General features: G+C 41.8%; 2 protein-coding genes across 2 annotated transcripts in view; both read left to right on the plus strand.

The window, feature by feature from the left end:
• LOC111949708 (uncharacterized) overlaps window positions 1–16,042 on the plus strand; it is a 387,379-nt gene that overhangs the window by 339,171 nt on the left and 32,166 nt on the right. The gene's annotated exons all lie outside the window — the stretch shown is intronic.
• LOC111949709 (galaxin-like) overlaps window positions 1–16,042 on the plus strand; it is a 47,648-nt gene that overhangs the window by 9,856 nt on the left and 21,750 nt on the right. The window contains exons 4-6 of the mRNA XM_023967056.2: window positions 12,576–12,718; window positions 12,873–13,007; window positions 13,323–13,555. Of these exons, the coding sequence (XP_023822824.2) occupies window positions 12,576–12,718; window positions 12,873–13,007; window positions 13,323–13,555 (511 nt within the window). The remainder of the gene's footprint in view (window positions 1–12,575; window positions 12,719–12,872; window positions 13,008–13,322; window positions 13,556–16,042) is intronic.

Here is a 16,042-nt window from a genome sequence, read left to right on the forward strand (position 1 = left end):
ATATATATATATACACAGGATAGATCATACATCGATTATTAATCATGTCATGAAAAGCCCCTAGTGGGCTAACCTGATATGACGGCTGGTTACACAAAGGAAGGGGGTTGGATTTGAATGAAAGAGCGAGAAGACTGAGGGACAAAGGGATTGGGTCTCYATCGGACCTTGAGAAGCTATTCTACCGTAAATATAGAATCGTATGCATTCTAATAACCGCCCATTCGGAAAAGGAAAATGCAAGATATATATTTACTCTGAGCTGCGCTTCGATAGATTGGTCGAACATGGAAGACTGGTTTAACCAGCAGAGATCACCATTGTCCTTTGAAGAATCTTTCTGGTCATAGTGTTGTAGAGCAGATACGTTAAAGTACCCTGTCATTCTTCAGAGATTGTCTGTCCTTTCCTAAGCGACGTATGTTTACAATTGCAGCTGATAACTCAACGTCAAGGAGGTATCACTTCTTCTTTAGTGAATAATCGTTCAGCTCGCACTGTATTCTGGCTGGTCTAGTCGGAATTCCCCATTCCAGCGTGGTGATTGTCACCTCCACGTTGAATTTTGCCCTTTTAAACGTTAGGACAGCAGTCCTAACATTTCTGGAACTAAATGTTAATTTCGTTAGGTTGAAGTTGAAATTATATCCCTTTTAAATGTATGAACACCAGTCCTCACATCATCGGGAACTGAGGTTGACTTCCGTCAACGGGCTTTTGTACTGGGGGAGAGAAGGGCGTGTTTCATAGTTCTTWACCAATGTCTGTTCACTTGGGCGTGGCCACTGAGTGAGCATAAGKTTACTTATGAAAACAATTCTCTCATTTAGAAGCAAAAATCACATTTCATCTTCACAAATAGTTTCATATTTAAACATTTAAATTGCACAACAATTCCATGTGAATCTGATAACTAGAATGTGTAGACATTCCAATATACAATTTATGTTATCATCAGATAATAATGTCCAAGACAACAACTGATCTGACATCATATTCTTTAAGTACCAACAAACACTTTCAACTGGTTGAGAAAGGGAAATATTGCTCCATTTCCCAACCTTTTGATGGTAACATACTTTCTCTGTGGTAACACAGGGCTTTCCAAGAGTCCATTCTGTAGAGTGGAGAGAAAAGGGGGAAAGGTATTTATGGGGGGGGTCATAAATCTCACCCAGCAGGGCAATGTCATGACACCAGCTTGCACTTGTGGGGGTTAGTGGTCAGCCCCGCATCCCTTAGCGCATCCACCACCGCCTGTAGCCTACAGAGATGGGACTCCCAACTGTCAATGTGCATGATTACGTCATACAAATAAGCAGCAGGGTACTCACAGTGCGGGCGCAGGACATGGTCCATGAGTCTTGGAAAAGTTGCTGGGGCCCCGTGGAGCCCGAAAGGAAGAACCCGGTAGTAGTATAGCCCCACCGGGGTGCCAGTACCCCTTTGTCAGGTCCAGGGTGCTGACGTATCTTGCCTTCCCCAAGCGGTCGATAAGTTCGTCCACCCGGGGCATGGGGTAGGGGTCGAATTTACCGTTCAGGCCCCGGAAGTCATTGCAGAAGCGGACGGTTCCGTCTGKTTTCGGTACCAGCACTATAGGGTTAGACTACTCACTGTGGGACTACTCCAGTACACCCATCTCTAGCATTGTTGTCACTTCCCGCTGGACCACCGCCCTCCAGGCTTCTGGTATCTGGTATGCCTGTTTACTCACTTTTTCTATGATGTTCCACGAGATCCGTGTGACCCGGCACCTCGGAGAACACRGCCTTGTAACTTTGACAGTGGGCGGGATCTGCTTTGGCCGGGTCTACTTTGAGCACAGCGCCTCTCGTGCATGCCACTTCTTCAGTAGGTTCACATGGTAAAGCTGGAGGGGTTTTCTCCACCCCGGTTGGCGTAATCCATGATTACCCAGGATGATTATATTTGAGTCGGTCCCTCTTCGGCTGTCCCTTCACCAACTTGGACCACATGCAGATACCATCGCCACCATGAGTCTGGAGCTAACTCACACGTCAATTCAGGCACCCCTATAATGGGCAAGGGAACACAGGGTTGTCTATAATGTGCCTTCGGAGCTCTGATTCTGCAGGTACGGCAGTAGTCCTCCACGGTGCACTTGACTCCGGGCCAGTGGAACCGATTCCCGACCGTCCCTGGGTTTCTCCATCCCCAGGTGTGCCAAGCAGGTGGGTGTGGGCGAGCTGCAAGACAGTCCTAACATACCGGGTGGGTATGAGTAACAAGTCTTTTATCTCCCCATTGTGCTTTACTCTTGATACATAAATTATGCTGATGGCAAAGTGGGGGTAGTGCCACTTAATTACCCCAGGTAATAGCTCAACATCCCACCGCGATCAGCCTGGCCCTCCGCGTTCTGGAAGTTGGGGTCTTCTAACCGGGCCGTCCCGAATGGCCTGTGAGGAATCCCATGTTGGCGGTCCGTTCTGGTGCCTCCACCTCCAAAAGGGGAGCCTGAAAGTCCTCCTCGACGATGGCTTGCTTCCCTGCACAGGGTCATCTCCCTCCTCCTGGTCCGACTCGGGCCCAGTGGCCACCTCTGGTGGCGGGCATCCTTTTTTCCTCTCCTTCCTACATCACACGTGAATCTCCCCGGGTCCCTCCTCCACAGTGCCTGGAAAAAGAAGCAATCTCTACCCAGGAGAATGGGCAGGGCAGGTTAGGACAGCCCCCACGCACATCTGGCACTCCCGTTGGAGTGGTTATCCACACCGGCATGGTTGGGTACCTCTTCGTGTTACTGTGTACACAGGAGAATGTCACCTCTCTCATCCCGGTTTGTCTTCCCCTCTTGTGTAAGCCACTGTGGTTGGGCCAGGGTACCATGCTGCAGTCCAGCAGAGCGCTGTTGTCGACGACATCGATTCGTACTGGAACACAACAAGACCGGAATATTGATTAGACCTAGAAGTTTAGTATAGACACTTTTTCATAACATTTTAGTTTAAGTAGGTCTAACTCGTGATGATATTCATAAAACATAAAGTGCATATTTTTCTTCTGACCATATAATAAAAACATTGCAACTCTCCATGTCGCTGAATCAGTGGAGCCCTGAGCTTGTATCCAGGCAACAAGACTAGGGGTCTAGGGGGTGATGGGAGACAGTGACACCCGAAGAGTGTTCCTTATGTCCAGTCTACTCCGCAATTCGTAAATTTTACCGTTATATGTTGAAATCCCGCTTCGCAGAGATAGGATGTTGGAAATGGAAGCAACGTTTCAGTGCTTTTGTGACTATCTCAGGATATTCAGCCTTGATTTTAATCCAGAAGGTCGGCAGAGATTAAGTAATGTCAAACATACTTTTAAGGCCACCGTCATTTGCATCCTCAAGGAGTTGATTTCCTTCCTGCACAGACATGAACGATTCACCTGGGACATTCAACAATGGTCGCTGATCCATTCCCTCGCACTTTGTGGGTCTTTGGGTTGGGAAGTAATGCTCGTACTCCCGTTGACAGCGAAGCTATGTGATCGCACAACAGCTGGGAGAAAGACGTCCCAGCCTCAGTCTCTCCCAACAACACCGCTAATGTTTGGAACATGTGAAATATGCCCCTGTCCACTCGCTGTCCCCACAGTTCCAGTTTGGCTTTGAATGCAGCACTTTATCTGCCAACTTAAAGACAGTTGTCATTCTCCCCCTGAAGTGACAGATTGAGTTTGTTGAGCAGGTTGAATATGTTGCACAGGTAAGCGAATTTTGCGACCCATTCCTCGTCATTGAAATGTGCTGCCAGTGATAAATTTTTTTCTGAAGGAAATCTCTGCGGCGGCTCTCGTAACTCAAACACTCTGGCAAGCGATCTCCCCCTGGATAGCCATCTGACTTCTGTGATAAGAGAAGGCATTTGTGCTCTGCGTCCATTTCCTAACAAAGCTGCCCAACAGACGCGAGTTAAGAGTGTGTGCTTTGATGTGATTGATAACTTTAATAACGTAATTTAATACGACGTTAAATTCAGTGCGATTTTTCGGCTAGCCATCATTTCTCTGTGAATGACAGTGCGTAGACTCACAATCAGGCGCAACCTCTTTAACCTGGGTAGTGAAACCAGACAGCCGTCCAGTCATGGCAGCAGCACCATCCGTGCATACGCCAACACAGAATGACCAATCAAATTTGCCTGACATGTAATCATCCAAAAAACTTGAATAGTTCTGTGGCCGTTGTGTTAGTCTGCAGGGAAACCTATCCTCACACACATCATCCTGAATATATATTGCACATAACAAGCAGTATTGCCTTGTTGTCGATGTCGGTAGATTCGTCGACCTGGATTGCATACCACGGTGACTCGTTAAGCCTCTCTAACAATTGTGCCTCAACGTCCTTCGCTATTTCATCAATTGCCTAGTGACGGTGGTAGCCGAAAGAGGAACCTGTGCTATCTTTTTTAGCTGCAGCATCTCCTAAGAGTCACGGCAAATGTCCTTAGCAGCAGGTAGATATCAACTCCTCGGCATATAGTGAAAGGCTTCTTGGCCTTAGCAACGCGGCTAGCCACTAAGTATGAGGCTCTCAGTGCAGCCACGTTTGTTGATGCGGTGTCTTTCAAGACTTGCTTCTGTTCCTTCTTGTTCCCGTTTCCTTCGATCAAAGAATTCAACAGTGTTGTCTTTAAGTGCAGGGTGCTTGATCGATGTGCCGAAGCAAGTTTTTGAGGGCTTTCATTTCCTCGTTAGATAGCCTATCTCCAATAATACACACAGGGGGCTTAGAGCATGGGTCACCTGTCGCCATAAAGCCATATTTTAGGTAGGACAATCATATTTCCTATTGAATGAGGCTTTTCTTTTTTTTGCAGGTCGGGCTCTGCTTGTCTCTGCATTATCAAATCTTTCGTTGGGCCTTTTAGCTCCCTTACCCCTTCCGAAGAAGCTCTCCGACGCGACGTTTGATTGTTTTTATTCATGTCAGCTAACGTAGCTAGCTCACGCAGACCGTGATGAATTCACGGGGCACACATTACTCAAGTTCAGAAATCTGTAAACTGTTTGGGCGTGACAGAGATATTAGAGTGATGAGAAAAGGACCAACAGACTGCACCAAAGTTCAATGTTATTACTGCACAAATAGCCTACAATTGTGTATAAATTATTATTATATTTTTTTTGTATTGTTTTTTAAATAAAAATAATTTTTCCTTTCCGTGTGGCCAAGTAGCAAATGTGCCCGGTGGTTGGGAAGCTGCTATAGGGAAGCATACCCACATGTTTTACGGAAGAGTAAGGGCCAAAGTCTGAAGATGGAAAAACAATAATGCAGTAGGATGTTGGTGGTACTTGGATTATATTTTTTTTTCAAGCAGTTAAGGTAGGGAGGGGGTTTCTAAACTGACATATGGAATTATTTTAAAATGGTCCATGATACCATGTATTATGTTAGCTATTTGATTTGGAATTTGAATGCACCCAGTTTAGGTTAACCAAAAATGATTTGATTAAAATTTGCAATTTGGCCTTTAACTACTATACCAGACCCTAGAAACAAATTAATAACACAATTCATGGAAATGTGCAAATAAAACAGTCACAAAATATATAATAGAAACAAGGGATTTTGAATGTCTGTTCCTATTTTTTCTAGATATACAGAAAGACTCAGGAAATTTATAACGTTTTTTATAGCAACTACTTTTTTGCGGATAGGACACAAAACTACCCTCAAAACTTCCGTATGAGTCCATGACACACAACTAAGAGTCTCCCCTTTCGATACGAGTGGTAAAAATAGTATTCTAGCAGTGCGAACTTACTGGGACCGGGGGGAATCACAGTAGCGCGAGCCCGCAGTTGCAGTGCGTTTTGTTGTGTTCTGATACATGGATTTATCGTAACATGGTGTGGTCAAAACTGTATGTGCTCAGTGGCTGTACAGAAAGGGTAGACAGAAGGTGAATGTTGAACTTTTGTTGGCACACATATTCCTAAGGAATGAGTGGCATTAAACATTTTGGCGCGACAACACTGTAGCGTGATGCTAGAACATCATTTAGGGCATGACTCATGGTTTGAAGAACACATGCTCTAGCTCAGTGGCTAGAGTGGTGTTGTGTCAAACCATGGTCATTATCAATTCTCAAATGCTTTACATACATCGAATTTTAGTTTGAGTATTTCTCTAAAATATTGCGACTTATTATTCATTGAGAATTATTGGCAACTTATTCTCTAAATATTGCCCTACTGTATTTCCTCTCAATCGCAAACATAAGCTAACCGCAGTGCAAGAAGAATCATATTCGCTCAATGTACACCACCCATCCTCGCTTTGATTATTATGTTTGACTCTTTTCTTGGCCCTCAATACTCTTCCCTATGGTAAAGGCGATGTTTTGAACAGTTCTCAATGCAAAATATAATCTCCGATTGTCACGGACTATAGAAAGACTAAACCATTTCTGTTTTTTAGAGACACAATGTCTATCCAATAGTGTCACGTTTCTGACCATAGTTCTGTGTGTTTTGCTGTTTTTAGTGTTGTCAGGACCGTGAGCTGGGTGGCTCATTCGTACTGTTGTGTGCTCTAGTTTGTCTGCTTTCTATGTTTGCGCCCTAATATGGATTCCAATTTCAGAAGCAGGTCGTTTTGCTGATTGTTCTCTGATGGAATCATCAGTTTAGGTGGCTTGTTTTGTGTTTGGGGATTGTGGTGTTGGTTTGTTTCTGTCTTTTGTGTTTTCCTCTTCTGCACCAGATAGGGCTGTAATCGGTTCTGCCACATTTGATTTATTTTGTATTGTTTGTAAGTGTTACTGTTTTCGTCTATTAACGATGTGATTAGCCTGGCTACGCTGCGTGTGGTCGAGTCCCTGCTACACCTTCTCTTCTTCTTGAAAGAGGAGAAAGGCTGCCGTTACAAATGCCGTAATGATTTTTAACGTGCACAAACACAGTCAGTCTGTTTCTGGCTTTCTCACCACACCACCATCATCATCAGTGGTGTGAAGTACGTTAGGTAAAAAATACTTTAAATTACTACTTAGTAGGTTTTTGAGATATCTGTATTTTACTTTACCATTTATATTTTTGACAACTTTTTTACTTTTACTCCACTACATTCCTAAAGAAAATAATGTACGTTTACTCCCCAAATTTTCCCTGCAAACCCAAAGTACTCGATACATTTTGAATGCTTAGCAGGACAGGAAAAGGTCCAATTCATACTCTTATCAAGAAAATCCCTGGTCATCCCATAATGCCTCTGATCTGGCGGCTCACTAAACATAAATGCTTTGTTGTAAATTATGTCAGTGTTGGAGTGTGTCCCTGCAATCCGTAAAAAATGTTTTAATAAATAATTGTGCAGTCTGGTGGTTTAATATGTATGGGCGCAAAGTAGCCCTAGTGGTTAGAGCGTTGGGAACAGTAATTGAAAGGTGCTGGATTGAATCTCGCAGCTGACACAGGTAACATCTGTCGTTCTGCTGCCCCTGAACAAGGCAGTTACCCACTGTTCCCTGGTAGGCCGTCATTGTAAATAATAATTTATTCTTAACCTGAATTGCCCTAGTTAATTAAAGTTTCAGTTCAAAAAAATATAAGGAATGTGAAATATTTATACTTTTACTTTTGATACTAAAGTATATTTTAGCAAATACATTTACTTTTTATACTTAAGTATATTTAAAACCAAATACTTTTAGACTTTTACTCAAGTAGTATTTTACTGGGTGACTGTTCACTTTTATCTTGAGTCATTTTCTTATAAGGTATCTTTTACTTTTAAGTATGAGCAGTTGGATAGCTTTCCACGCACTGCTCATCATCATCCTTACATGGCTAGTCGACATACAATTCAAATTCAATCAAAGTCACATTGCACAATTCGATTGCCAACATTCATTTATTTTATTTATTTGTTTACCTTATTTAACTAGGCGCAGTAAGGTTAAGAAGCAAATTTTGATTTACAATGACGTCCCTACCCAGCGCCAAACCCTCCCTAACCAAGGACAACCGCTGGCTAAATTGTGTGCGCCGCTCTAATGGACTCTCCGATCACGGCCGGTTGTGCATTACAGCCCGGAATCAAACCAGGGGTCTGTAGTGATGTCCTCTAGCACTAGAGCAGTGCCTAGGAGACCCTGCGTCATCGCGGAGTCATTTCACTGACGATCAAGTAAGGAGAGGACACTGCATCTAACAACGAATTCAGATTCTTTGGACTATAATATTATATTTATTTGTCATGACATTTCATAAACTGATTGACACTCAGATCATTTTATTTTAAGAGCCACCACCGTTGGCGTGGAACTCATGTTGATTTGCTCGGAAGTTTACTAAATGTACCTCGCAATAATGGTATGAGAAAAAATTACCGTTGTTTGGACTAGGTGTCCAATTCGACCGCACAGAAACACAAAGAACATCCAGCAGTCCGTTAAGCGCACCGATCAAAGAATAATTGTCCCAGCTTGATGGCCCATCAGGTTTTGATGGGGCTCCTTATTGTTTTTCGAGATGAATTGAAATACGAATTGAAGCATTCACAGGACATTTCACAGCTAAACTGTCTCACGATCAGCACACAGCCTGACAACGTTCCTACCCTTGTGCAGCTCATCACATTTCTGTTTCTAATTTTCGATATCGAAAAAATTCACAGAACCAACTGAACGTACAACTGTTGCCATATTGGTGGGATACACTAATAATCACTTCACCAATGCTATGGATAGATATCATATGTTCGGAGCCGATAAACTGCTGTGGCAGAAAATACTACTAGAACATGAAAATGAATGAAATCCTGTGCCAGCGCCTTTGCTATTCAACATATGCGGTTTGAGTCTATTTTTCAAGGAAAAATATTATTGTAGGACTAAATTTTATTATTATTTCCTACTTAGCAAATTTTAAATCAATTAATTATTAAAAGTTTGAAATAATTGTCTTTCCGATTTCTTTTGTTTGTCATCTAAACAGTCAAAAATGTAGTGTTATAACAAGTGTTTTGAATTACACTACAACAAAATAAGTCCAGGGAGAGTAATAATAGCCATAAATGTGCTTAATTTACTGATAAGTGATTCAAACATGACTTTGATGAAACACAAATTATTGTAAACCCAAAATGTTCGTGTGTAGACAAACAAACACGTAATGTTTAACGATTTTTTATGTATTTGGATTTATTTCCATTTTTAAGGGCCATTTTGTTGTTAGCACAATGCTCCAATTCACCAGCAGTAACTCTGAGAGGAACTACAAATATTTCAGTGTGGCTGTATTTGCCGACATCTGTAAGGGTAGTGATGGTGTGAATGCGTGTCTCATCATTGAATGTCAATTTGACTGACTCTTTTGACATCCGATCATCATGATCCATTTAACACTCTCAATGGCACAACAAGCTGCTTAATACTAATATAGAAATGATACTTTTTTTTTCTTCAAACATGCATAACAGCACTGTGTAAAATAATACATAATAATAATATAAAATAAAACATTTGGAATTTCCCAGAATCGGAGCCACGTGGCAAGTTGTTGCAGAGTTTACAATTATTAAGTAGAGCGAATATTTATTACAATTGAGTACAATTAAAAGTAAAAGAATATCAAGCGTAAAAAACTATATTAAATCCATACAATGTTTAACTATTACCACAGAACCATTAAGAATAGCTATACATATGCTTGACCGGATCTACCCGAGATGGTCAAAAAAATCGTGTACACCTGCTCAATCGGGGATAGTTTACAAGCTATGGCACAAGGCATGTCCAAAGCAAACTAATATTGGAGAAATCCTTACGAGTGAGATTTTGGACTACTAGGAACTGAGTCGATTCAGTACTTCTGATGGCGTATGTAGTGTGTTGCTAGTTATTTTCAGTCGGACTCTTTGCGTCTCGTATGCGTTACAGGCATATAAAACAACAGAGTCGACTAAAAACTATTTAAATTAGTTGGAAAATGAAATAACGAACCATTGAAAGTCCTTGCACAGATTTTTATTAAGTACAGTACCAGTCAAAAGTTTGGACACACCTACTCAGTCAGGGTTTTTCTTTATTTTTCACTGTTTTCTACATTGTAGAATAATAGTGAAGACATCAAAACTATGAAAAAACACATGGAATCATGTAGTAATCAAAAAAGTGTTAAACAAATCAAAATATATTTTATAGTTAGTAGCCACCCTTTGCCTCACGGACAGCTTTGCACACTTTTGGCATTATCTCAACCAGCTTCACCTGGAATGCTTTTCTTGAAGGAGTTCCCACATATGCTGAGCACTTGTTGGCTGTTTTTCCTTCACTCTGCGGTCCAACTCATCCCAAACCATCTCAATTGGGTGGAGTCGGATGATTGTGGAAGCCAGGTCATCTGATGCAGCACTCCATCACTCTCCTTCTTGGTCCAATAGCCCTTACACAGCCTGGAGCTGTGTTGGGTCATTGTCCTGTTGAAAAACAAGTCCCACTAAGCGCAATCAGATGGGATGGCGTATCGTTGCAGAATGCTGTGGTAGCCATGCTGGTTAAGTGTGCCTTGAATTCTAAATAAATCACTGACAGTGTCACCAGCAAAGCACCCCCACACCATGACACCTCCTCCTCCATGCTTCATGGTGGGAACCGCACATGTGGAGATCATCGTTAACCTACTCTGCGTCTCACAAAGACACAGCGGTTGGAACCAAAAATCTAAAATGTGTACTCATCAGACCAAAGAACAGATTTCCACCGGTTTAATGTCCATTGCTCGTGTTTCTTGACCCAAACAAGTTTCATCTTCTTATTAGTGGCTTTAGTAGTGGTTTCTTTGCAGCAATTCGACCACGAAGGCCTGATTCACGCAGTCTCCTCTGAACAGTTGATGTTGAGATGTGGCTGTTACTTGAACTCTGTGAAGCATTTATTTGGGATGCAATTTCTAAGGCTGGTAACTCTAATGAACTTATCTTCTGCAGCAGAGGTAACTCTGGGTCTTCCTTTCCTGTGGCGGTCCTCATGAGAGCCAGTTTCATCATAGGGCTTGATGGTTTTTGCGACTGCACTGAAGAAACTTTCAAAGTTCTTGACATTTCCCGGATTGACTGACCTTCATGTCTTCAAGTAATGATGGAATGTCATTTCTCTTTGCTTATTTGAACTGTTCTTGCCATAATATGAACTTGGTCTTCTACCAAATAGGGCAATCTTCTGTATACCACCCCTACCTTGTCTCAACACAACTGATTGGCTCAAAAGCATTAAGAAGGAAAGATTCCACAAATTACTTTTAACAAGGCACACCTGTAAATTTAAAAGCATTCCAGGTTACTATTCATGAAGCTGGTTGAGAGAATGCCAAGAGTGTGCAAAGCTGTCATCAAGGCAAAGGGTGGCTACTTTGAAGAATCTCAAATATAAATGAATATATTTTGATTTGTTTAACACTTTTTTGGTTACTACATGATTCCATGTGTTATTTAATAGTTTAGATATCTTCACTATTATTATACAATGTAGAAAATAATAAAAATWAAGAAAAACCCTGGAATGAGTAGGTGTCCAAACTTTTGACTGGTACTGTATATGTCTTTTGTATTTTTGAGTCAATTTCAATTCAAGATKTTTCAAGTGATCTGCCCMACCCTGTTTTATTTATTCTGTCAACATGGTAAAAAACTAGATATTGCCTTGGTCTAGATATAGTAAGTCTATATAGGCTGGTTTAAAGAGTTTCACAGCCAGCCGTTCTGCACACGCTAAAATCACAGTGTTTCCAATTCTATAGCCATGTTACATAGTGTTTTTTTTAAATGAAACGATCACGTCAGCCTTTAACCATCCAAATRTTTTATACAAAATTCTGCCGATATTAACTAATTTATTTTAGGACATAGAGTGAACCAAYTTCTGTAGGATATAGGCCCACATACAATATTCTGTTCTTACGTATGAATGAATGCAGCTCATGCTTCCTGTGACTTGTTCAATCGCATGCAGCTCAGATTTATTTTGTAAAGAAGAGTTATCAAGCAGTGATAAAATATTAACATGGCCTATAATCCAAAAATTACAGCCTTCCCGACTTTCTCCGTGAGCCGCCTACAGGGGAGTTCGCTCCTGCTGCAGCCGTCCCTGTACAATATAACGCGTTGCGGCAGTGCTTTGGTTTAGGGTCAACTTCATCCTACTACCTTTTTTTAATTAAGATGTGTCATCATGATCTGACTCTGTATATKTGAGGATTGCATTTCCTCTCTATGTCTCTGTCTAGTTACTCTTAGAAAAAACGGTTCCAAAGGGGTAATTTGGCTGCTCCCATAGTATGTCCATTTGAAGAACCCTTTTTGGTTCCAGGTAGAACTMTTTTTGGTTCCTGGTATAACCCCTTTKGGTTTGATGTAGAACCCTCTGTGGAAAGGGTTCTACATGGAATTCAAAGTTTCTACCTGGAACCAAAAATGGTCCTTCAAATGGTTCTCTTATATGGGCACAGCCAAAGAACCGCTTAAGGTTCKAGATAGCACCGTTTTTTGAAAGAGTGTATGTGCTGCACATAATGCCTTATAGACATGAAGATGAGCCTCTGCCTTGCAGGTCTCCCAGAGATCACCTATGCGACAGTGGGAAATTTGACATTCTAGGGTTCACCTGCTGTGAAGGAGTATTGCATCAGGGGGCTGGGCAGTCCTGCTGTGGAAAAAGGTCCTTCAACCTCACCCAGGCTTCATGTTGTGGTGGTGAGATAGACAGAGTCATGTCTCCTAGCAGTATCCCACTGCATCTGTTCACTCTAACCTGATAACTGTGAAAACATTATTTTCTCAGCACCTTCCAAGTTTTGTTTTGATATGCTTGATATGTGTTTATCTGTGATTCAACCATTTCTTGCAGGTCAGCTGACTCTGCATGTGAGCCAGCTGGTGTCAGATTGCTGTGGTTCTAGGGCCTATGATCCACTCAACCAGCTCTGCTGTGACTTACAGATCCTAATCAGGACCCAACCCCATTCCAAGTGTTGTGGAAAAGGTAAGCGAGATCAGGTCTATTCACATCTATTGACGTCTTTGCTGTCATCATCGATTATGTAGTTGTGTTTTTTTCTATTCTTCCCAAAAGCATAAAAAGAGGTGGTGTTGTTTTACTGTTTTGACCATAGAGGTCTGTCTACTCCGAAAGCTGTTTGTGAGATGTTTCCCAATTCTCTCATGCTAAGTCTTTGTGACAGCCTAATTTCCCACCTGCACCTCATGGCTCTTTTGTTCACTCACTAACTTTCACAATGTCAACACTTGACCTGAGCGCTTGAAAGCACTTGATCAATCGTTATCACCTGTTCCACAGAGCTTTACAATGAAGACCACCAGCTTTGCTGTGGAACTGTCCTTCAAGGAAGGAAGGTCCTGACCAAAATGTCTGGTCACCACCKGTGCTGTGGAGACCACCAGTTTGACGAGCAAAGCCACTGCTGCTGCCACATCACTGAACCATCAAACCAAGTCAACCCTAAGCCTCTCAATGCAAGCTGCTGTGCCATCCAGGAAGTGCCACATGCTCCCCCAGCGCAAACTGGTCAGGTACAAAAACGTATTTGTGCCATATGCACTGAACCTTCTGAACAAATAAGAACATTAGGGGCATCAAATAAAAAAATAAAAAATATTGGTCACATACACATATTTAGCAGATGTTATTGCGGGTGATGTAACGGTTTTCTTCTGTGGAAGGAGAGGACCAAAGCGCAGCGTGATTAGTGTTCATCATGTTTAATAAAAGACAAAAAACTGAACACTTCCAAAATACAAAATTGGTAATCCAATCAAAAGACGTGCACGCACTACGCCTGCTAGCTGGCTCCTGTGTAACACTGGAGCCAGCCAGCAGGCGTACAATAGCCAACTCTAAAGCTGATTGGTTGACACTAAATTTTCATTTCCATTCACTTTAAGCTACAAGCGCCCGCACTGTTGATTCTGAAGGACTGAGGGCAGATTTTAGACCCCTGGCACACATGATGGCTGAATTGATAAAAGATCTAACATAAAGACCAGCCCTCCAAATCTCAACCTCGGGCTGGAAGCAGTGCAACAAGAGGAAAGCTTGAAATGAAGAGTATAACTCTTACTCTGGGGAATATTTAATACATGTTTGTGGGAAAATATATTTAAAAAAAATTATATTCTGATGATGTTTGGGCCAGCAGAGAAGGTCTTGCTGGCCTGACGGCCCACCACTGAGTGGAGGGAGAAGGGTGTTTTTTCATAGTTTTATAACCCATGTCTCTTCACAGGGGCAGGCCACTGATTGAGCAGAGCCCTAACCTTATGAAAACCCAAATCTCTCATTTGGAAGCTAAAATTAAATTTAATCTTTTCACCTAATTTATATTCAAACATTTTAAATTGAACAACAATTCCATGTGAATCCGACTTTCCACTGTAGGTTTATGTCATCCTGTCATTGATGAGAATGTCTCAGATGACAACCGAACTGACATCATAATTCATTAAGTACCAAAATATGGTTCGGATTACCAAATATGGTTAATTTCCTCCCACCTTCTGATGTTCCCAGAATCTCTATGTTAACCAAGGGATTTTCAAATGTCACATCAGTAGGGTAGAGAGAGGAAAAAGGGGGGAGAGGTATTTATGACTGTCATAAACCTACCCCCAGGCCAACGTCATGACACTAGGCTGCGCAGTAGATTGAATGTTTTTCCTCTCATAACAGTCAAAATGTTGGCACAACGACTTCTGCTTTAATTCCATTTGCCCACAGAAAGTATTCAAAACGTTCTGTGTAAGAACTCCATTATTCCCCAGATTCATCAAATGTTCTATATTTCCAACCAATGCAGACATTTTCGGTTTTTTTTCTTTCTCACACTTTTCAGACGGTCCTTCACTCCCAGACCCTTTAAAAAAAAAAATTTAACTCACGCTGACTTCACTTTCTCCCACAGGGAACTCTTCCTATCCCTCGAGGGTCTCGTTGCTGTGACATCAAAAGCTAGCTAGCATCACTTGACTGGCTAGCTCCACATTTTTGTTTGCGTCTTTCTACAGCGAAAAAAATTAAGAATTGAACTCAGACTTTCTGCCGAAGATAATGAGCACAAACGTGAGAACGTTTCTTCCTCGTCACCAGTTTTGTTGTATTACTGTATTATTGTATTACTTATATAACTAATATAAGGTCAGGACATGAGACGGGAGTAAGAATTAACGGGGCATTGTTTAATGCGTTTCACATGAAGAACGTTCCAAGCATGTTAACGTAGGTAAGTAAGGGAGGGTTACAGGTGGCCTAAAGGGACAAAACTAGAATATCAATACACAACAGATCACCAAGGCCATCCCCTACCCGAGCCACAGCCTGTTCCACCCGCTATCATCCAGAAGGCGAGCTCAGTACAGGTCCAACAAGCAGGGACCGAGAGACTGAAAAACAGCTTCTATCTCAAGGCCATCAGACTGTTAAATAGCCATCACTTGCCAGCTACCACCCGGTTACTCAACCCAGCACCTTAGAGGCTGCTTCCCTATGTACATAGACATGGAATCACTGGTCACTTTAAATGGAACACTAGTCACTTTAATAATGTTTACATACTGCTGTTTACTCATTTCATAGGTGTATACTGTTTCTACTGTATTTTATTCAATGCCACTCAGACATTGCTTAATTCCATTCTTTTACTTTTAGATTTGTGTGTATTGTTGTGAATTCTTTGATTCCACCTCACTGTTGGAGCTAGGATCACAAGCATTTTACTACACCTGTCACGTTCTGACCATAGTTCTTTTGTATTTCTTTGTTTTAGTGTGGTCAGGGCGTGAGTTGGGTGGGTAATCTATGTTTTGTGTTTCTGTGTTTGTATTTCTGTGTTTGGCCTGATATGGTTCTCAATCAGAGGCAGCTGTCAATCGTTGTCCCTGATTGGGAACCATATTTAGGTAGCCTGTTTTCTGTTGGGTTTTGTGGGTGGTTGTCTTCAGTCTTTGTGTGTTCTGCACCAGATAGAACTGTTTCGGTTTTCACGTTTGCTGTTTTTTTGTATC

The sequence above is a fragment of the Salvelinus sp. IW2-2015 genome, linkage group LG22 (assembly GCF_002910315.2).
Source record: "Salvelinus sp. IW2-2015 linkage group LG22, ASM291031v2, whole genome shotgun sequence".
Lineage (NCBI taxonomy): Eukaryota > Metazoa > Chordata > Actinopteri > Salmoniformes > Salmonidae > Salvelinus > Salvelinus sp. IW2-2015.